The 21,939-nt window shown below is 39.0% G+C and overlaps 1 protein-coding gene across 1 annotated transcript in view; it reads right to left on the bottom strand.

Moving 5' to 3' along the window:
* Positions 1-17,774, bottom strand: part of NPHP3 (nephrocystin 3) — a 42,056-nt gene extending 24,282 nt beyond the window's left edge. The window contains exons 1-8 of the mRNA XM_069475419.1: positions 17,379-17,774; positions 15,535-15,660; positions 14,821-14,971; positions 12,755-12,907; positions 10,408-10,541; positions 8,675-8,835; positions 2,967-3,123; positions 644-718 (exon numbers count right to left, since the gene is read on the bottom strand). Of these exons, the coding sequence (XP_069331520.1) occupies positions 644-718; positions 2,967-3,123; positions 8,675-8,835; positions 10,408-10,541; positions 12,755-12,907; positions 14,821-14,971; positions 15,535-15,660; positions 17,379-17,774 (1,353 nt within the window). The remainder of the gene's footprint in view (positions 1-643; positions 719-2,966; positions 3,124-8,674; positions 8,836-10,407; positions 10,542-12,754; positions 12,908-14,820; positions 14,972-15,534; positions 15,661-17,378) is intronic.
* Between the last annotated feature and the right edge of the window lie 4,165 nt (positions 17,775-21,939).

Raw genomic sequence — 21,939 nt, 5'->3', positions numbered from 1 at the left:
CTACAAGTACATTTTCCCATTGCGCTCATTGTACTTGAACATGTGGGGGTTATTTATCTTTTTATTATCGTTATTACTATTTTTGCTGATACACAATTTAAAATGATTTTTTATATTAAACATAAACACAGGCATAATATCAAGCAGAATATATACCTGACAGACATTTTCAAGATAATATAAGAAACTTCATAGGAACTCCCAGCTCAAGACCCCTCCATGGTCCATGTTCTCACCCCCCAGGGGGTATGCTTTCATCCCTCTCTGCTGTTAGGGATAATGTGGCAGGAAAATCTGAGGACTTTTCTAATATATGAAAATTCAAGGGCACACAGAATCTAAAGAGCTTATCTATTGAATAAAATGAACATTTTCCCTCAACTACTTTTTAACTAGTACTTTGGTAACACATTTTACATGCACTGGAGCATCAAACAGCTCTGTGAGACAGATGAGAGAGAAAGATACAGGGTCCTAGTAATGCCACAATCACAGCGCAGGATGGATTCCCAAAGGAAACAACAGCACTTCCCTCAGATGCTGCTTTCAAAACACAAACAGTGGTTTTCTCTGGAAAACTCAGTTTTATAGAAAACACTCTTAAAGTATTTTAGATGAAATCTTACAGTGAATGCATATTTACCTGTTTAATAATCTTTTCCACACAAATATAAGTTTTATATACTCCTTCTGCAGGATCTCCTGAGTGATCAATGATCTGGAAAAAAAAAGTTTAACAATAACAAGAACAAATAATAATAGCAGGAGGAAGTGGTGTGGTAAACACTTTTATAGTGCTTATGTGTCAGAAAATATTCTAAGTACTTAACATATATTAGCTCAATTATCCTCACAACCACCTTATGAGAGAGATACTACTATTACCCTCATTTCACTAAGGCAAGTTAAGTAACTTGTCCAAGGTCACACAAAGGATTTAGTGTGAACAATGGTTTAACTAAACAAAAAGTATACATTTTTTTGCCCTGTATGTCAAAATTTTATCTTATGTATTTCCATACCACTCAATATACATACCCTTTAAAATGCATCAAAATCAATTTTTATGTCAGTAAAGCTATAACTCAACAAAACAAAAAAGCAAAATAGTATCTTCCTATGTAAAACAGTAGTCTTTGAGTTTACTTAAAGAAGAATGTGCTATCTGTAAAGAACATATATATTGCTATAAAATGATTAATATTTGGATTAAAATTAGAACAAGGCAATGATTTTACAAAGCATACCAAGTGAACCAGCACGGAAATTTACCCTACATTTATATTTATAATCATGGTAGAGAGATCTTATTTTACTCCTATTTTTATAAAATAAACTCATCCTTCTAGTGTACCAATTTTTTAGAAGCAGTATTTATAGAATAAATAGGATAAAGATAAGATGATGAATATCTTTTCTTGTGGGACCTAGTGGACCAGGCTGATACTAAATAATTAGAACAAAGAATGAAATGGCTCTGGAGATTATAATAAAATGCACTTTTTTTTTTTTTTTTTTTTTTTGAGGCAGAGTCTGGCTCTGTCACCAGGGCTAGAGTGCCATGGTGTCAGCCTAGCTCACAGCAACCTCAAACTCCTGGGCTCAAGTGATCCTGCTGCCTCAGCCTCCCGAGTAGCTGGGACTACAGGCATGTGCCACCATGCCCAGCTAATTTTTCTATATGTACTTTTAGCTGTTCAGATAATTTCTTTCTATTTTTAGTAGAGACGGGGTCCCGCTCTTGCTCAGGCTGGTCTTGAACTCCTGAGCTCAAACAATCCGCCCGCCTCAGCCTTCCAGAGTGCTAAGATTACAGGCATGAGCCACTGTACCCGGCCTAAAATACATTTCTTTTTTGTCTCGGGCTCTTGGTTTTATGTTATGCTGGTCTCAAGCTATCTTTTCAATACTAAATGATATAAAGAAAAGTGCTTGTATTTCCATTTGACCTTATTTTCTGGGTGGGTACAGAGAAATAAAAACTTATGTCAAGATCCTACGGTTGTTTTCAACTGTATTCTTTACAGTAACTATAAACATTTACCAAATTATCTCCATGTACAGAAATAAAAACCTGTCATCTCTGCTCTAAAAATTATCCTGTCATTCATCTAGGGATGATCAAATTTTTCTCACTGCTATCAACGCTTTTTGTTTTTCCCAGTGCTCTTAGGAAAGGTCATGTAAGAAGTCTCCTTTTGACCAGGTGTGGTGGCTCATGCACGTAATCCCAGCACTGGGAGGCCGAGGCAGGAGGATCACTTGAGCCCAGGAGTTCCAGCCTGGGCAATAAAATGCCACTCAGTGTCTACATTTAAAAAAAAATAGTCTATATTTTTTAAAAAGTCTCCTCCTTACACTAAATCTTGGTCAGTAGAGAGAAGGACTCTATACTTGGGAGAAAAGTGCAAAAAACAATCTTATTTATCCACTCACAGATTCATATTCTTTCTAGCCACATAACACTATTTATTCCTCTCTTTTTCTCATAGCCCACAACCAATCTGTTAGGAAATCCTGATGGCTCTACTGTCAAAATTTATCAGAATGGTACCATTTTTCATCTTCTTTTCTATCACCACCCTGCTCTGAGCCACGAGCATCTCTCACCTGGATGACAGCAGCAGCTCTGAGCTTATGCACACTACCATCCAAACAACTGTCTATTCTCAACACAGTAGCCAAACAGATCATTGTCAGATAATCACATCAGGTCTTGTTAATATTTTGCTTAAAGTCTTGCAATGTCTCCCCATCTTACTTCAAGGGAAAAGCCAAGCTCCTCAAAATGGCCTCCATGTTCTTCACAATTGAAGAACTCTCCTACAACACCCCTCACTCATCTGCTTCAACCACCCTGGCTTCCCTCTTCTCCCCAAACATGCCAGGCCCATGCCCACCTCATGCCTTTGCTCTAGCATTTCCCTCAGCCAAGCATGCTCTTCCGAAAATCCTGTGAATTTTACCTTGGCTTTGTTGGTCTTGTTTAGGTTAGAAACTTGATCAATCAAATGCTGCACAGAGTCAGAACTGACTTTTCCATCCTCCAAACGATGATAGATTAATCGTGGTTTTCCTTCAGCGTTCTTCAGAAAAGCTTCTTCACAGTCTTCCAACAAAAGGCTAGATTGGAAATTGGCATTTTGTGTGCTACACTGCACTGTGGCAGCGAACACTTAGTAAACCTAAGTGCCATGATGGAGTTTTACTATAATGACAAGTGGCCAGAAAAGGCACAGATGCAGAACAAGTAAAGCTTTCCAAAAATGGATATTTCTATAGCTCTCTTCCAGCTTGGTCTTAAAATACTTGTTCATTAGCCAACAAGGAAAGTACAATAAACTATGCCTTAAATTAAATTGTAAAACACATGTAACTTCATTTTTTAAACCTAAAAAAAAATCTCAAAAATACTGTTAAACATGGCTGAAAATAATGGATGAGACTCATGAGACTTTGCAAATAAAAAGAAGCATTTCTATTTACAAATATATAATTTCCAAGTTAAAACAAGCAAGCAGGAGGTCATGCTTAGTGAGGCACACAGGCACCATGCCTCTCAGCTGTCACCACAAGAGAGGACAAGGTAGAGGGAAATGGTCAGGCTGCTGGCACTGTTGGACAAGTGTTCTTATTTACTGTCTTTAATTTGACCCATCCCCCTTTACAGCAGAATCACAGGAGAAATCTTTTACAATGAAGAATGGCAACTGAAATACGGAGAGTACAGGAGAGGCTGGCTGAGTAGAATATTCCAGATAAAGGTTTCAAGATGGGGTATTTTTTCCCCTTTGTTGTCTCTCTTTCATTATGCCAGGACCCTTGCTGGGCAGTCCAGGCTCTCTGAGGGTGCTCAAACCCAAGTAGAAGGGAAGGTGCTTCTTCTCCCCTTGGACAGCAATTGCAAAGTTTTGAGATTTTTCTCTTCTCCAATCCTTTAGGCTTTTCTCATCTAATAAATGAACTGAATCCTTATACCTAAAATATATACTATAAGAAACAACCATAATTATACTTTTTACAAAAATTCAAAAAAAATCCTAGAACTAATAATGTACTAGGGTTTTCTACACTACAAGGGAAACTGCAACCAATTCCCTTTCTAGAAAGCATTAAATAAAAATTATCTAAAGAGGCAAATTGGGAGTGTGTGTGCACATGGGGGAAATAGTACATGATTCAGAATTTGCCAGTTAAATTACAATGCTAGCCTCAAATATAAAACAGAAGAAAATAATATCCTATTGTATATTTCTGTGTCAATCCAGTCTATCCAAACCACGGAAATTTTCTGTGCTAAAATCATTCTTGACCATGTTGGAATTTTTTTTTTTTTTTTTTTTTGAGAGACAGAGTCTCACTCTGTTGCCCAGGCTAGAGTGAGTGCCGTGGCGTCAGCCCAGCTCACAGCAACCTCAAACTCCTGGGCTCAAGCGATCCTCCTGTCTCAGCCTCCCGAGTAGCTGGGACTACAGGCATGCACCACCATGCCCGGCTAATTTTTTCTATATATATTTTTAGCTGTCCATATAATTCTTTCTATTTTTAGTAGAGATGGGGTCTCGCTCTTGCTCAGGCTGGTCTCGAACTCCTGAGCTCAAACGATCCGCCCACCTCGGCCTCCCAGAGAGCTAGGATTACAGGCGTGAGCCACCACGCCCGGCCCATGTTGGAATTTTAATGGTTCATTTGTTATTGCTTTTGGAAGAAAAGTCTGTGATCCCCCTAGCTACCAAAGAGTAGGCATTCTGTTTAGGCACATGTTCATATTTCAAAACCATTCCCTACAAAACTGAAATACGGGACATCAGATGAAATGATACGATCTCTGGGATTTGGTTCAAATAATTTGGTGGGAGGGAAGTAGATAATGCAGATGAAACAAACTGGTTATGAGATAATAATTGCTGAAGTTAGTCTGGCAGGCCAGCTAATGTTGATAATTTTCACTTTAGGATCCAGTCAGAAAGTGGCCTGAGTAGACAAAAATGTAGAGGAGGAGCTTTTAGAGGAGCTGTGCTTTGTGAGGCTGATGTGATAAAGTTCAATCACAGAACTAACAAGAGCTCCCACTTAACTAAATTCTAAAAGGAAACTGTACAGGTGATCCGGTTAAAAGAAGATGAAGGAAACCAAGAATAGGGCCTGTGAAGTCCTGAAAGGTGACAGAATTACCCTTTAGGCACTGAAGTCTTCCCCAGAGGGAAATCCTCTCCCTTGAGAAAAACTGATGATGCCCAGACAAAAACCAGTTAGAGTCATTCCTGTGCGTTGCCAGGACCAGAGCCTACCAGCCAAAAGGAGAAGCACCTTCCCTTCTACTTAGGTTCAAGCACCCTCAGAGAGCCCGGAATGCCCAGCAAGGGCCCTAGCATAATGAAAGAGAAACAATAAAGGGGAAAGAATACCCTATTTTGAAACCTTTATCTGGAATATTCCTACTCAGCCAGCCTCTCCTGGACTCTCCGTATTTCAGTTGCCATTCTTCATTATAAAAGATTTCTCCTGTGATTCTACCATGAAGGGGGATGGGTCAAATTAAAGACAATAAATAAGAACACTTGGACAAGCAGTGCCAGAAGCCTGACCATTTCCCTCTACCTTGTCCTCTCTTGTGATGACAGCTGAGAGGCATGGCATCTGTGTGGCTCACTAAGCGTGACCTCCTCCTGCCTGCCTTCCTCTCCTACAATTAAGCATGTTGTTGGCACAGCTTGTTCCAAATTCAATCATTTCATATTCCAAACACTATGAATTTTTAACTGCAGAATTTCTTATATGAGGACTGAATGGTGTGAGAAGCCAGTGAACAGCATCCTCAAGCAACTCTGTGGGTACCATCTGCACACTGGGAATAATTATTGATCGGAAGGTGTTTTCCCATAGAGTTTCCAAGCTGTTCAGGGGAGATTTTACTAGATTCATCTTTTGGGAAGGATGGAAGGGCCATCAGGAGAGGTGAAGGAGAAATCTGAGAAATATAAAGGTTCCAACAGCCCATGTCTGTGGTGCGAAGCCCATCCCTACTGCCACACTTCTTGACAGCCATGAGAGAAACAAATAATTAAATAAAGTAAGCAAATAAGAAAAATTTAAGTGAAATAAAGGCAAAGTAGAGGCTAAAAAAATTAAATTTAAGAAATTCTTGGCCGGGCGCGGTGGCTCACGCCTGTAATCCTAGCACTCTGGGAGGCCGAGGTGGGCGGATCGTTTGAGCTCAGGAGTTCGAGACCAGCCTGAGCAAGAGCGAGACCCCATCTCTACTAAAAATAGAAAGAAATTATATGGACAGCTAAAAAAATATATATATAGAAAAAAATTAGCCGGGCATGGTGGTGCATGCCTGTAGTCCCAGCTACTCGGGAGGCTGAGACAGGAGGATCGCTTGAGCTCAGGAGTTTGAGGTTGCTGTGAGCTAGGCTGACGCCACGGCACTCACTCTAGCCTGGGCAACAGAGTGAGACTCTGTCTCAAAAAAAAAAAAAAGAAATTCTTTTTCTTTAAAAGCATTATAATTTTTTAAAATATATACAAAGTTTTACCTAAAGGAGATAAACTGAAATCTGCCAAGCAAAAGTAATAAAATATGGCAGAAGTAGGAGGCAAAATATTAAGAAAGATTTAAAACTGGAAGATAAAAATAAATGTTATTAAAATGAAAGTTCCAGTTGGGGTGGCTCACGCCTGTAATCCCAGCACTTTGGGAGGCTGAGATGGGAGGATCACTTAAGGTCAGGAGTTTGAGAACAGCCTGAGCAAGACGCGTGGTGTGTGCCTATAGTCCCAACCACTTGGGAGGCTGAGGCAGGAGGATCACTTGAGCCCAGGAGTTTGAGGTTGCAGTGAGCTGTGATGACACCATTGCACTCTAGGCCAGGTGACAGAGCAAGACCCTGTCTCAATCAATCAATCAATAAAATAAATGTTAAAAGTGTAAAAATAACATATAATATTTCATTAACAGATGTGTTTCTTTAAGGTAAAGAAAAAATAAGATGGTTTCCACTTGATTCTCTCAAGATACAGTCAGAATCCAGCCACCCCGGAACGAGGAAGCAGAGACCTCATGGAGAAACCACATGCAGGCCTGCCTGCTGACAATCCCAGTCAATAGCTCAGCATAACCTCAGACATGTGTTAAAGTAAATTAAAATGAAGACCAGGCCTAAAGAATCTCTAAGCAGACAAAAACAGTTACGCCTCATAAAAAAAAAAAAAAGAAAGAAAGAAAAAATAAAAAAAAGCAAGATGGTTTTAAGGATTAAATATAAGAATTAAAGAAAAATAATATAACAAATAGCACATATTACCAAAATACTACCCAAATATTAAGTAATAAAACAAGATATATCCTTAATATAAAAACAAGGAAAGAAAAGGCAATGAAACTCAACTGAAGGCAATGAAGTTGAAAAACTCCTTGAACATATTCTGGATGAAGACTCATTGACCAGGTAGTTCCCTGTCCACCTGGCCACTAGGAGTCTCAAGGATCAATCAGTGATGGGTTACACTGCAGGGAAACTCTGGTGAAACCGAAGGCCCCACGTACTTCCGTACATAAAGTTAGAGTTGTTCCACAGAAAAACAAACAAAAATGCTTTGGAAGGTTAACTACAGACAACAAATCTAGAAAGAAAAATTAACTTCTTATTAAACCTATTTTGTCTTTTATCTATATGTCTAATTGGTAAAAAAAAAAAATCACTATTTGTAGGCAAGATTCATTAACATGATTATAGTCACATTAAAAGAAAAACACTCACTTTACTGGATTTATTTTAGTAAGCTCCTTATAGCATTTAAATCATGATTCAATACCTATATAAGTGTTCAAGTATAAAGTTCAAATATCTCTTAATGAATATCCAAAGTAAGAAAACATGAAGGTTAATGCTGATTACTGAAATCAAGGGTCATTAACTTTTTCTGTAAGACCAGATAGTAAACATATTCAGGCTTTGTAGGACATACGGTTTCTGTTGTAACTACTCAACTTTGCTGTTGTAGTATGAAAGCAGCTGTAGAAAATATATAAATGAATGAATAGGGCTGTGTTCCAATGAAATTGTATTTACAAAAGCAGACTCCTGGGTGGATTTGGCCCTTGGGCTATAGTTTGCCAATCCCTGATTAAAATGATCTTTACATGACTGATGTTGATCATATGACCTGTTATATAGGTCTAATACCAGAAAATTTATAAATTTTTATTTAAGGGTGAAACAGTTATAGTATTTATTGAACTTCATGTACTTTTTTTTTTGGAGACAGAGTCTCATTCTGTTGCCCAGGCCAGAGTGTAGTGGCGTCATCACAGCTCACAGCAACCTCAAACTCCTGGGCTCAAGGGATCCTCCTGCCTCAGCCTCCAGAGTAGCTGGGACTACAGGTGTGTACCATCACACCCAGCTAATATTTTTAATTTTTTTTTTTATAGAGATGGGATCTCACACTACATTGCCCAGGCTGATCTCGAATTCCCAGTCTCAAGTGATCCTCCCACCTCGGCCTCCCAAGGTGTGGGATTACAGGCATGAGCCACCACATGCAGCCCATGGACTGTTTTTGATTATAAGAATGCAATTAGAATTTATCTTTGAAGTTCATTTGGCAATCTCAATTCTATTTACAACTAAATGCCTATAACAAATTATAATTTTTTTCAGCTTACCTTGGTAAGGTTAAGTGAATGAATAAAATAACTAAAGAACTCTTCTCAATTTCCCATTTTCTTACAGTGAGGTATTGATTTGCAACATCTATTGGAAAATAAACCGCATGGAAAAAATAGCCCATTGTCTCACACATTCTTTTAAGTTTAGGTGCATAGTCCTAAAAACAAAATAAAACATATAAAAGTATATCTATACTTAAATAAAGATCTATTGAGATTCACACTGCTTAAAAAAGCATGCTTTAAAAGAGGTTATATTGAATATTTTTTAATAAAAAATTTTAAAAATACAATCACATTTTAAAGAAAATCTTAAACAGAAAAGGCAAGTTTCTCTCCAAAACAAAAATAACAATATCTTAACTGGCTATTTTCTAGTTCAAAAAATGACTTATTTCATAATAAATGTAAAACAACATGAGACAGTATTAAGCTATTTTGCTTTGGTATTTGTCTCTTTTTGTTGTTATGATGAACAATTTGTTTTATTTTTACAGTGAGTGTAAAATATAGATTCATAGATCTACAAAGTAAAAAACATCCACCATAGTATATATCAGAACATTAAAGCAGACAGATATAAGTTAAAATATTATTGCCTATAATTAGGTTACAAAGTAATGATGACTTTTACTATGCAAGAAATTAGTAATACTCTCAAAATGTCCTTGGGAATAACCTACATTCAATTATTAGATGGAAGCTTTGGGATTTAAAATATTTTATCTTTTTACCAAAACTGACTAATATCACAAAGGAAAGCTAAATAGATTTATTGATCAACAAGCTGGAGGATGTTAACAGGTATAGCATGTGACATGCAGATTTACATAACATTCACTTGGAACAGTAGTGGGCAAACTTTTTCTATAAAGGGCCAGATAGAAACTATTTTTACAAAAATAATAATATTAATAGCTTAACAATGTGGCTGTTTTAGCGGGGGCCTTTGTGGTCTATTTGGTGTCTGTCACAATTTACTCTGTCACTGAATTGCTACTGTAGTGCAGCCACAGACAATATATAAACAAATGAACATGATAGTGTTCTACTAAAACTTCATTTACAGATATCCAAATTTGGATTTCATACAATTTTCACATTTTGTGAAATATTGTTCTTCTTTTTATTTTTCTTCAACCATTTAAAATGTGAAAACCAATCTCTGGCCATATGAAAACAGGCAGCAGGCCAGATTTGGCCAACAGGCTATAGCTGCCAACTATACCCCTGCCTTAGAACCACTTGGACGGTTGCCTTGAAAAACTAAAAAGGATGACAAGGGTTACATTTTGTTATTACCTGAAACAGATTCAAAGATAGAGCTGGCAGAGACTAACTGTTGTAGAGAATCAACAAGGGTCTCAAACACCGTGGAGAATATGCAATGAAATACTCAAAACATAAAGTTCTAACACCTTTATTTGATATTCAAAACTAACTATACCAGTTAGAACCTTCTTTTTCTGACTTAGCTCCTATCCTAAAAGAGCTACTCCCAGAAAGTTAAAAAAAAAAAACAAAACCTCAATTCACCACCTATCCTTCTTTGCATATAATACAGAACATGATTTTCTCCTAAGTAAAAGCCCAAGATGCCTTCTGTTCTTTACGATATATAATCTAGTAGATAGTAAATTACTTGCTTTAGATACAGTAGTATCATAAATAGACTATAATATTAACGTGTATTTTAAATTGGTAAATACAGACTTTATAAATATCCTCACCTTAAGGAAAAGATCCATTTCAGGCTCGGTTTCATCTGTATTAATTAGGTAACATCTGACAGTGTTACTCCACAGAGAATGTGAAAACAAAGGAGTGACTTGTAATAAACTAGCTACAGCAATATCCCAGTCATCTGAAAATAAAATTTCTCATTAGTTCATTAAAAAATTACTAGAAAACACTTTTGACAATGACTTCAAAAGAGTCTGAAAAAACATAACAGGCATTATAGAATGGAATCTGATTTCACATGTTAATACCCACATAGCTTCTAGAATAACATATTAGAAGGCAATTCATTTTTTTTTATTTCTGCATATTATGGGGGTACAAATGTTTAGGTTACGTATGTTCCCCTTGCCCCCCCCCAAGTCAGAGCTTCAAGCGTGTCCCTCCCCCAGACAGTGCGCATCACACTCATTATGTATGTATATACTCATCCCCTCCTCCCCCTCCCATCTGCCCAATGCCCAATAAATGTTATTCCTATATGTGCACCTAGGTGTTGATCAGTGAAACCAATTTGATGGTGAGTACATGTGGTGCTTATTTTTCCATTCTGGGGATACTTCACTTAGTAGAATGGGTTCCAGCTCTTTCCAGGAAAATACAAGAGGTGCTATATCACCATTGTTTCTTATAGCTGAATAGTACTCCATGGTATACATATGCCACATTTTATTAATCCACTCGTGTATTGATGGGCACTTGGGTTGTTTCCACATCTTTGCAATTGTGAATTGTGCTGCTATAAACATTCAAGTGCAGGTGTCTTTTTTACAGAATGTCTTTTGTTCTTTTGGCAATTTGTTTTTTAATCTCAATTTCTATCCTGGGACTTAAAGCAGTAAATGTCACCAGTGGTCTTCCCTGGGGTACCAGTGGTTCCAGTGAAATGTCATGGAACTATTTTACACAAGCTTTTTAATTAGTTTGCTACTTGAGGAGAGCCTACATTTCCAGGTTGACCTATTGTTTTACCTTCTTATTATTTTTGAAATATATTAAGTCAAAAAGAAAGTTCAAGAATGGCATAAAATGAAAAGTAGCCTTATAGTACCTATATTTAGTGAGAATAAAAATTTTAAGGCATATGTGGCTAGTCCAAAAAGTACAATTTAAAAAATGATTTTTCGGCCGGGCGCGGTGGCCCACACCTGTAATCCTAGCACTCTAGGAGGCCAAGGCTGGCAGATAGTTTGAGCTCAGGACTTCAAGACCAGCCTGAGCAAGAGCGAGACCCCGTCCCTACTAAAAATAGAAAGAAATTATATGGACAGCTAAAAAATATATACAGAAAAATTAGCCGGGCATGGTGGCACATGTCTGTAGTCCCAGTTACTGGGGAGGCTAAGGCAGTAGGATCGCTTGAGCCAAGGAGTTTGAGGTTGCTGTGAGCTAGGCTGACGCCATGGCACTGTAGCCCTGGCAACAGAGTGACACTCTGTCTCAAAAAAAAATAAAATAAAAAAAAAATTAAAAATGACTTTCATTTTGCTAATAAAGAAGTAATTTTATAGTTTTAAGAAAAAAGAGAACTACTTACAACTTCTTAGGTACTGATATTGAAATTGCAGACAGAATCTTGGAGCTTTTGGACACCAGGTTGTATAATGAAAATATTTTTTTAAGAACATAGTTGTCTCTCCGTATTCAGGATACCTTATCTCCTATACCAAAATCTACAGATGCTCAAGTGCTGTATACAAAATGGTGTAGTATTTGCATATAACCAACACACATCCTCCTGTATACTTTAACCCTTTCTAGATTACTTGTAATATCTAATACAATGCAAATACTATGTAAATAGTTATTATGCTATTTTTTACTAGTATTATTTTTGTTGTGTTGTTATTTTTTATTTTTTCCCCCAAGTATTTCTGATCCATGGATGGTTGAATCTGCATATGTGGAACTCACAGATACGTAGAGGCCCAACTGTACTACAATACCTAACAGGGCTTTTTGTATTTTGCTCTATTGCCTGCTCTATCTTACCTTCAACACCATCAAAGCAGAGGGAAAGACTATAACCTACTGTTTCTCAGTTAATCTACATTAGGCTCCTGCTGCTCAACTAAAACACTGAGAATTTAGACCAGAAGCAGAGTTACTAGAACCTGGTTTTGGCAAGGCCGGCCAGAGCACTATCTGATCCCAATATGATTTATGTAACCTCATCGTCCCTGGTTAGTTATAGCTCTGGTACATGATGGTTTGTCAATGGAAGGCACTCAGAATATAAATTTCATCCTCTGCTGATGGTAGTTCTCCTAGCACAAGATTATACAATACGAATAGTCACTACCACTAGGCAAATAATTGGTAAATGGCATGTTTTACCTCTGTTGACGTTTGCAAAGGGTCCTTCCACATCTATGGAACTATGGGCAAACTCAGGGCCCCTGAAGGACTGCTGAAGCTGTATCATGCTCCCTATGGAAGGCTCACTTCCCAAGGCCCCGCCAGTCCAATATTCACATTGGGTTACAGCAGCTGTTGAAGCAAGAGATTTTTATCTTGTGAAAACTGAATTACTGAATATTCAAAAACTTATCACACATACTGAACATGATTTTCAATTTTAAAAAAATACTATAATATTATAAATACAATAAATATTCAAACAATTTTGAAAGTACTTTGCCACCGACTTTTGGCAAAGTTGTAAGGTAGTGGTTAATATAATTCTGGTTATCATCTCAAATCCAAAGAAGGGATTAAAAAGAGAAAAATAAAAAGAAATAATAATACAATAAACAAAGGAATTCAATAAAAGGGCAGTTAACCCCCCCAACAAAAATATTCTAAAAACAATTTTTAAGTGTACAACTTAAGTATCAATTAAAATATGAAGGAAAGAACTTCAAAGGTAGACTGTTACTAGCACACTAGTAATTAATATTCTTAATTCATTAGCATATAAGCTCTTTGCAGCAGGGAGTACATCCTTCTTAACCTCCCAGACCAACAAAATTAATGTCTGAATCAATATCTACTTATGAACATGTTAATGATTTTCTAATAAATTATATTTGCCAGAATATCCACATGGCATCCTTGACTAGCTATAAGTAAAGTAAAATTTGAGCTAAATCTCTAGAAAAACTGAGTTTACTATTTGTAGCTCTTTGACTCTCAAATGGGTGACATTCCCTCAAGTGTTCTTTCTTCTTGTTTGAACCAAAATATGAAGAAGAAAGACCTAGAAAGGAATTTAAGATGTTTTTGTTAACTTGCCAAGACAATTTCAATAGTTTTGAAACACTGTACATCTATACATTTCAATACCGAAATAACAACTAACACTAATGTTGGGGCGTAAAAGCATTTTCTCACTCTTGGCCACTGAGAATCACTTCATTTTTTTCTCAAAAGTTAGTAATAAAAGTCCCAGGATGCTGGTCAGAGTTCAATGATATTAAAATGAAAATTAAGAAGGAATCATTATCAGTTACTATATTTTACTCCAAAATGTATCAGTTTATAAAAATATAATTACAGTGTCTTATAAATGGGAGAGTAACTGCATTTTTCTAATGCATTTAAAATAGAATTTTTTCCAGCATCAATCACACTTTATCAATATTTTCTTAGAACACGGTGAACCTTTTCATTTAGTGATTTTAGGTTTTTCTTTATTTCTAGAAAAACATATTTTATGTGTTTAATTATAAAACAAAAACTTTTTGAATAGTTCACAAAACTACATTAGAAACCACTCAGTGAAATATAATTCAGGTATTCTAAATGATAGCTGCAAAGAATACATCATTATGTGGAAAAATAATGTTGGAGAGGCTGCTAACTCCAATATCCATTCTCTCCTCCTTCCTTTAGTAACAGAATCCTGCATTTTAGTTGGACACACATCTGCCTGGTTATTGATTATACTTTCCAATCTTCCTAGGTACAGTTCTGGCCTGTAGGATTTGAGTAGAAGTGATTTTTCAGGTTGCACCTTCAAGAAAAGGAATGTGTTCTCCCCTTTCTTTTTTTCACCTTGGCTTAACATGCAGATGTGACAGTGGGACCTGGAGCAGCTTTCTTAGACCAGAGAGAGAACAGCTATGGGTTAGGGTTGGCAGCGTAACAAGACAGAAGGAATCTCAGCCCCTGACTTCATATACTTCACGGAGAACAGATGCCCTAACAGTTGACAGAGGAAAAAAAAAAGAGAGCAAGAGAAAGAGAGAAGGGGAGGGAAAGAAAGAGAAAAGACGACAGAGAAGGAGAGGGAGAAGAAGAGAGAGAGGGAGAGAGAGACAATTCTTATTTGTTAACAGCAAAGTAATAACCTAACTAATATAGACAAGTAAAAAGAATATAGCAGAATTCAAACTTGACTGTACAATACCATTAGAGCTATCCTGAAAGCTCAAAATATTGTAAATAGGAAATACGTTTACCAGTAACATCTGTACAGTTGTCATCTGAATCAGACTCCCCAGGATCAAATACTTGGATACCCTGAGCCTGTAGTCTCTGAAGTTTGCTCTCCAACTCTCGCTTGGCCCGCAGTAAGTCCTGAATTTCATTTTCTTTGGTCTCCCTAAAAATCTTTAAAAAGATTTTACTTTGAAACCTTTTTTATAATCAAAAAGTTGTGTCATCGACTCTTAAGGGAAAAATTTTTGATTCATAAAACCAATATTCACTTAGTACTTGATCTTTTCCTCTCTAGGATGAATATCCCAGTACCTTTACCTTACTGTTTCATAACTGGAAACCACTAGAATTCCTGCAGGATGTGTATCCGTGGTATGGGACTGTCATGTGCACTGCACAATGTTCTGTAAATTTGTCTCTGTCTTACTAAATGCCAGTAATGGCCTCCTACACACATCCCCAAACATTTCCAAATGCTTTCCCTCACATAGAAACTTTTCCTTTTTTTTAAAAATATCTCTACTCAAATGTTCACTTTTATATCCTTTCTTTGAAACTATCTCAAGTTTATTGTGTCTAACTCAAAATGTAAAGAGTGCTCTACTCTAGTTCTTTTAAATTTTATGACTCTTACATGATTTATTTCTCTTTATTTATAGCAGTATTACATAAACTTTTAAAATATACTGTTTTTATTCAACGTCACTTTGAGGGTAAAAATGTAAGGAATTTACCTTGAATTGCCTTTTAACTTTATCTCTGTCATGTTCAAATGTTGCTGCTCTCTCCATCGCCTGGTATTTTGCTTCTAAGGCACTTTCTTTTTCCCGAAGTATCTTCTGATAAGTTTTCTGAAGTGCCTGGAATAATTTACCTTGTTATTTCCTAACAGAAATAGTCTTGTTTCCGTTTTACACTCTTACATATGTTACATATCTTAGAATTTTAACAGTCTACTATTTTACCATTTATCAAGAACTGCATGTTGTCATTTTATTCAAACACATAATAGAAAAAAAATGCAAGCATGCCTAAACTATAACAAATAAAGATAATTGGACATTAAGCTTTCATTGGAAATTCATACTTTTTCTTCAAAGTACTGCATCAGTGCCCCCCTACATCTTAGTTTTCCCATCTTTAAGAGAATAAAAAGTATAGATCGTGAGGTTTAACTTGAAGGATAAGCAATTCTAGGAAACAGTGTGCTCCTTGGCACTATGTTTTATTTATCTTACTATCCCCTGAGCCCTTCACAGTGCCCGATACACTGCAGGCCTCCAGTACACATCTGACTTATTAATGAAATAACTATAGAGGAGTTTTTTCAGGCCTAAATATGTGAGAAACAAACCAATGTGTTTCATAAGGAATGAGGATTGGTGACGGGTAATCTGGGACTGTGATATTTGCCAACCCTTACTTCACTCTGCCCTGCTTGGTTTGGCCTCCCTTTCTACCTGCCTTCTCACAGTTTCCAACGTGCAGTGTCTGCTGGGCAGTGCCTTAGACACATGAAATCAGATATTTGATATGCACAAGACCATTTTATAAATGCCAGGCTGCCAAGTAGGAAAATGATAATACAATAGATAGACTGCTGATATATTAAGTCTTCCCAATTAACAGAGCTAATTACTTACATAACAGCTAACCACGGGCTTAAAAAAAAAAACACCTGACTAGAAAAACGACTAGACTAGAAGACAGCAGGCTTCTTTCCTTTAGAAAAATCGGTCTGAGATATTTATTTCACTCCTACTGTAATGAGCTGAGGAAATCTTGGACTGCCTAGAAGTCTCTCCCATAGTAAAAAGTAAACAAACGACACAACCACCATCAGAGGGGCACCAAACCGATGGCAAAAAGTCTCTGAACTTTGCTCATAGAAAAGCAACTTTTTGCTTTAATGCTATTTTAATGAATTAAAATAGACCTGCTACGTGGAGGGCATGCAATAATTGCTTTTAGAGTAAATTAATCAAATGGACTAAGGGAATTTGACTACCGCTAGAGAAGAATAGCAGTTCTTGGTGAGAATCAAGAGGCTTCCAGAAAAAAAATCAGGTCAAGGTCATTAAAACCCAAAAGCGAGGGAAATGTACAAAGAAACCGAGAGACATGAGCACCACCTTGGAGGTATGTAAAATTTGGGGAAAGGGGTAAAACTCCTAAGGGAAGAGTTTGAGTTACTTCAACAGATGTCACCAAAGTCACGTGTGTGTGTGTGTGTTCCCCCCTGGAGATTAGCATTTGTCTCTTCAGGACGCTTTTGGGCTAACTACTTCACGGTGTCTGAATGAATGAACCAGAAATAGGAAAAGGGGAGGGGAGCTGTTAAGAAGTCATTTTAGACCCAAAGAGAATTCAGCCTTTCAAATTACAATGAGGAGCAGTCTCCGCCCAACTTTCAAACCTCATGGTTTGGAGAGGGGACAGGATGGACAAGGAACGGGTCAGGTGTCCAGCGTCCAGCCTGGCAGTGCCGGCAAGCGGCGGTGCGGCTGTGGGCAGGCTACCTGGTCTCAGTTTCCCCAGTGTCGCGGGCACCCACGGTGCGCGCCCGGCCCGGCGATACCTGCAGTTCGGCCCGCAGCCGCTTGTTCTCCGTGTCCAGCTTGGCCTCGCGACGGCCCATGGATAACAACTCTTGGTTCTTGCTGACCCGGAAGATCTCGTACTCCTTCTTGAGCCGCTCGTACTCGGCCGCCGCGTACTCCAGCTCCGGCACCGACGAGCCGGTGGATTTGAAACTGGCCCCCAGCAGCCCGCCGCCGCCCGCCCCGCGGGGCAGCGACCCGGGCCCGGCCCCCGCCGCCGCTGCCCCCGCGCCTCGACGGAACGAGTTGCGCAGCAGGCGCGCCTTGGGTTTCACCTCCACCGGGATCTCGCACGCCTCGCCGCCGCCCGCGCCGTAGGTGTCCTCAATCACCTCCCCGCCCGCGGGGCTTACAAGCGACGACGCTGTCCCCATTGCTCCGGCGGCCGCCGCTACTAGCCCGCTGGGTACCAGGAGAGGGCGGTGCGGGAAGAGCAAGACGGGCGGGGCGGCGAGCCGGGAAAAGCGGGGCGGGCGGGCGGAGACAGCGGGCCCGGACAAGGCCAGCGGGCCGGGGCGGGGCAGTAGGACGGAAGGGGCGGGGCGAGCGGGCGCAGCGGGGCAGCAGGACGAGCGAGGGGGCGGGATCCCGGAAAGGATGGGACGGGGCAGGGCCGCAAGGAGACGGGGCGGGGCAAGAGGGCGGGGTAGGGCAGGTGGTGGGGGCGGGGAAGCAAAGAGGGCGAGGCGGGACAGCAGGAAGGGCGGGGCGGAGCGGGGCAGGGCCGCGGGATGGGGTGGGGCGGAGCGAGCTACACGGGCAGAGTCTGCAAGAAGGGCGGGGCGGGACTGGGCTGGTGATGAGTGGCGTGGCGGCCGGGCGGGGCCAGCGCTGGGCGAGACCCAGGTGGATGGCACACCGGGGATGTTTCCCTACCTTTTGAACTACAGGAAGTTTGAAGCTGGGGTGGCCCTGCAGAGTTGTACTAAATTGGGTGGGTGCTGGAACTTTATAACCCCACACGGGCCACTCATTGGTTCTCTTTAGCCAAAGTCATCCCTGTGGGTACTGACAGGTGAGAACTGTCTGCTGACAGCACTTCCAGGTGCTAGAGGTCAAATCTTTCAGTCATCACAACATCTAACACAATAGTAAACACAACCTTTCCCCCAAAGAACTCAGGTATACAGAATAATTCTAACTCCAAAACAACCTCTCTCTCTTTCACTCCCTCCATCAAAGTGGCTAGATATCCTTTCTCTTACCCTTTAAATTTTCTTCAGGAGGACAACAGACACCAGGGCTTTGTGCTCTTCAAAATTCAGGGCATACATGTTAAGTTCTTCGGGTAGTCTCCTGAGAGAAAGGGAGACATTTCCACCATCACGGTACCTTAAGAACTTTCTACCTTTTCAAATCCTTTCTGATCTCTAACTTCCAATTTTTGTACTCTCAGTGTGGATCAGAGGTTTAAGGATCATCCATTAGGTTTTTTACCAACTCCTTTGAAAAATTATGCATCTTGGTACCTTCTTTGTCATGGACGTCAGCTAAAAACTTCCAAAACTATGCTTGCATAACAAAATAATCATCACTCATTCCCTCCAACAAGTACTAAACAAACTACACAAATTTTCCACAGCTTGTGGAGTAAATTCAGATTCTGCAGTTTGGAACTTAGTGCACTGAAGCCATGCATCTCTCCTTTCCCAACATCTCTATTCTGTGACATTCCTCTACCTGTGTCAGTTCCTCCATCCTAGTCAGGCTGATCGTCTTCTCTCACCAGCTAATTTTTATTTCCATTTAGTGCTCTCTACCAACCCTCGCTTCTTTCACAGTCTTGCAGTTTTCTCTAACTTTCCCTGAGTAATCCTACCTTTTGAGAGTTTATCATGTCAATAGTTTCAGTTTAACAATCATTGCCTACTATGTGCAAGGCACGTACTTATTGTTTATCTGATCTTGTTCTCCATCAGCTGCATCTACATTCTATTAATATCAAACTTAGTTTTTTGGTAATTGTTGTTATTGTTCTTATACCATTTGTTGCTATTGAGTTCCTACTGAGTAAATAATGCAGTGCAAATGACTCATGATCCAAAGATGTCAAATGTGGCCCCAGTTCTCAAAAAGAGAACTAACATGAACTAACAACAAAAAGATTAACAACATGGACTAGTTGTTACTGCCTTCCTTAGTAACCTTTAAGTAGCTTTGCAGATGCCCCAAAACACAAATATAGGTTTGCTGAGATCCTGAGATGTCCCCCTGTACTACAATACTGATTACTGGCTGTCTTCCTCATCAAGGACGCCACATATACATTTAGCACCTATACTGACCTTGGAAAACTACTGGTCAGTGCTGAAGTGACCAAACCACGTGAGTGAGCCCAAAGATGATCAGATCTAGGGTGCTCAAGTATAATAATGTGGTTGGTTTTCAGTATATTTCTTAATTCTAAAACATGACATAATTTAGTCTAATTTTCAACCTCATCATCTGTTTTCTTTCTTTATAATGAATTTAACCCACATACCTCACTCTGTATTTAGAAAAGGTAACTTTGAACACAGAGATACAGTAAGGAATAAATCTCCGGCAGGTAGCTTGTGGCTGATTAAAGATTGCCATAAACTTTTTTAACATTCCTCCCTTTGTAAGGTGAGGCTTATGACTAGGACAACTACATAATTTGTGGGTCTCAGTGCTAAATAAAAGTGTAGTGTCCTTTGTTCAAAAATTATAAAGAATTTCAAGATGGCAACAGCAGAGCATTAAACCAAGTGTGGGGCCCTTTTCAATTTGGAGCCCTGTGCTACTGAAGATGGGGCTCTTTATGGGGTTGCATGCCCATGAAACCAGCCTATTTATGACTCCTAGTCTTGAATCTAAATGAGCTCTGTGACTCTTTTGCCAATAGACTATGGCGGAAATGATACTGTGACAGATCCCAACCGAGGCCTTGAGAAAATGACAGCTTCTATTTCCTGTGTCTTAAAACACTCTGGAAGCCTTGAGCCACCACGTAAAGAGACATACTATCCTAAGACTGCCAGACTGGAAAGGTGCTTGTGTAGGCATTTCAGATGAGTCTCAACTGGGCTCAGCATCCCAGCCACACTTACTAAGGCATGTGGAATGAAGCCACCTTGGACTTTTTAGACCAGCCCATTCATTAGCTAGACACTTGTGACTTCAGTATACACTATAGGGAACAGAATAACCCTGCCAGCCTCTGCCCAAATTTCTGACCCAAAGGATAATGAGATAAAATAAAATTGCTATTGGTTTAAGCCATTAAATTTTGGGGTGATTTGTTCTCACACCTGGAACAAGAAAAAAATTTCTCTGCATTTGGTCTGGGTAGCTTGTGATATTAATAAACAATGTTGCCATCTTTTTAAAAAAGTGATTTGTAGAATAAATATGATTCAGGTAGGGTTGCGTGTGTTCCTCAGACTCTGAATCTTGGAATCATTTGGGATACTTGTTAAAAATTGAGATCTATTGCATTTTAATTTCTGAGACTAGGGCTTGAAAATTTGCAGGTTTAGTTAGCTCCCAGGCAGTATTTGTACACTTTGAGATCTCAGAACTACTGAGATTACATAAACATTTTGGTTGATCTAATTCCTTGTTTCTCAAGGCATGGTCCACAGACAGCAGCATCAGCACCACCTTGAAGCTTGTTGGGAATCAGATGCTCACATTCCATCACAGACCTACTGAATCACAATTTGCATATTAAAAGGCTTCCCCAGGTGATCTGAATATACATTAAAATTTGAGCAACATTGCTGTAGAATGATTCTTAACCTTGGCTGCACAATACAATCACCTGGAGAACCTAAAAAAACAAAGACTGCTGCCTTGGCTTCACCCTTAGATGAGAATCTCCAGGGTTTGGGGTCTGGCCATCATTAATTTTAAAAAACTCTCAAGAGGATTTTAATCAGTAGTCAAGGTTGAAAACCAATGATTTCACCTCTGCCATCTCATTATTGCCAACATGTGTGCAATCCCCTCTGGTAACTATCTCGGCATATGTTTGCATTCAGATTTCTGTTTGAGCTGTCTTTCCTTTCATCACAGTTCACCATAGTGAATGCACGTGTGATTTTGACCACGTAGTATTGTGCCTCAACTTAGAGATAGACATGGCACCACAAATGATCATAATGTCCCCAAGAAAATTTATCACCTTGGAATAAATGACCTTATCTAATTGGAAATGCTGACTTGAATAATGGTCTTTGAAGAGAAAGGAACTCTGAAAAAGGAAGGCATTTTAGTTCTCATTAAAATTTCCTACCTTCTCCCAGGTCATTTAATCCTCCTCAGTTCTACCAAGTGAATTCTGACTTCTAAAGTCCCGTGCTACAAAGTCTGTAAATATAACTCTAATTTTAGGAACTAATTAACAATAGGGCAAACTAATCTGATTAAGCACCTGTGATTTAACATTTCTACCATTAGGGGTCACTATAACTCAAGAAAAGATTAATTTAGCTGTGGGTATAAAAAGTATCATCTTTCTCATGTGAGGATGACTGTAAAGAATTCAGTCTAGGTGTTGTTGTTTTCATTAGTGAT

The sequence above is a fragment of the Eulemur rufifrons genome, chromosome 7, assembly GCF_041146395.1.
Source record: "Eulemur rufifrons isolate Redbay chromosome 7, OSU_ERuf_1, whole genome shotgun sequence".
NCBI lineage: Eukaryota > Metazoa > Chordata > Mammalia > Primates > Lemuridae > Eulemur > Eulemur rufifrons.
Note: the sequence above shows the minus strand (reverse complement) of the source record. Positions and strands in the feature narration are given on the sequence as shown.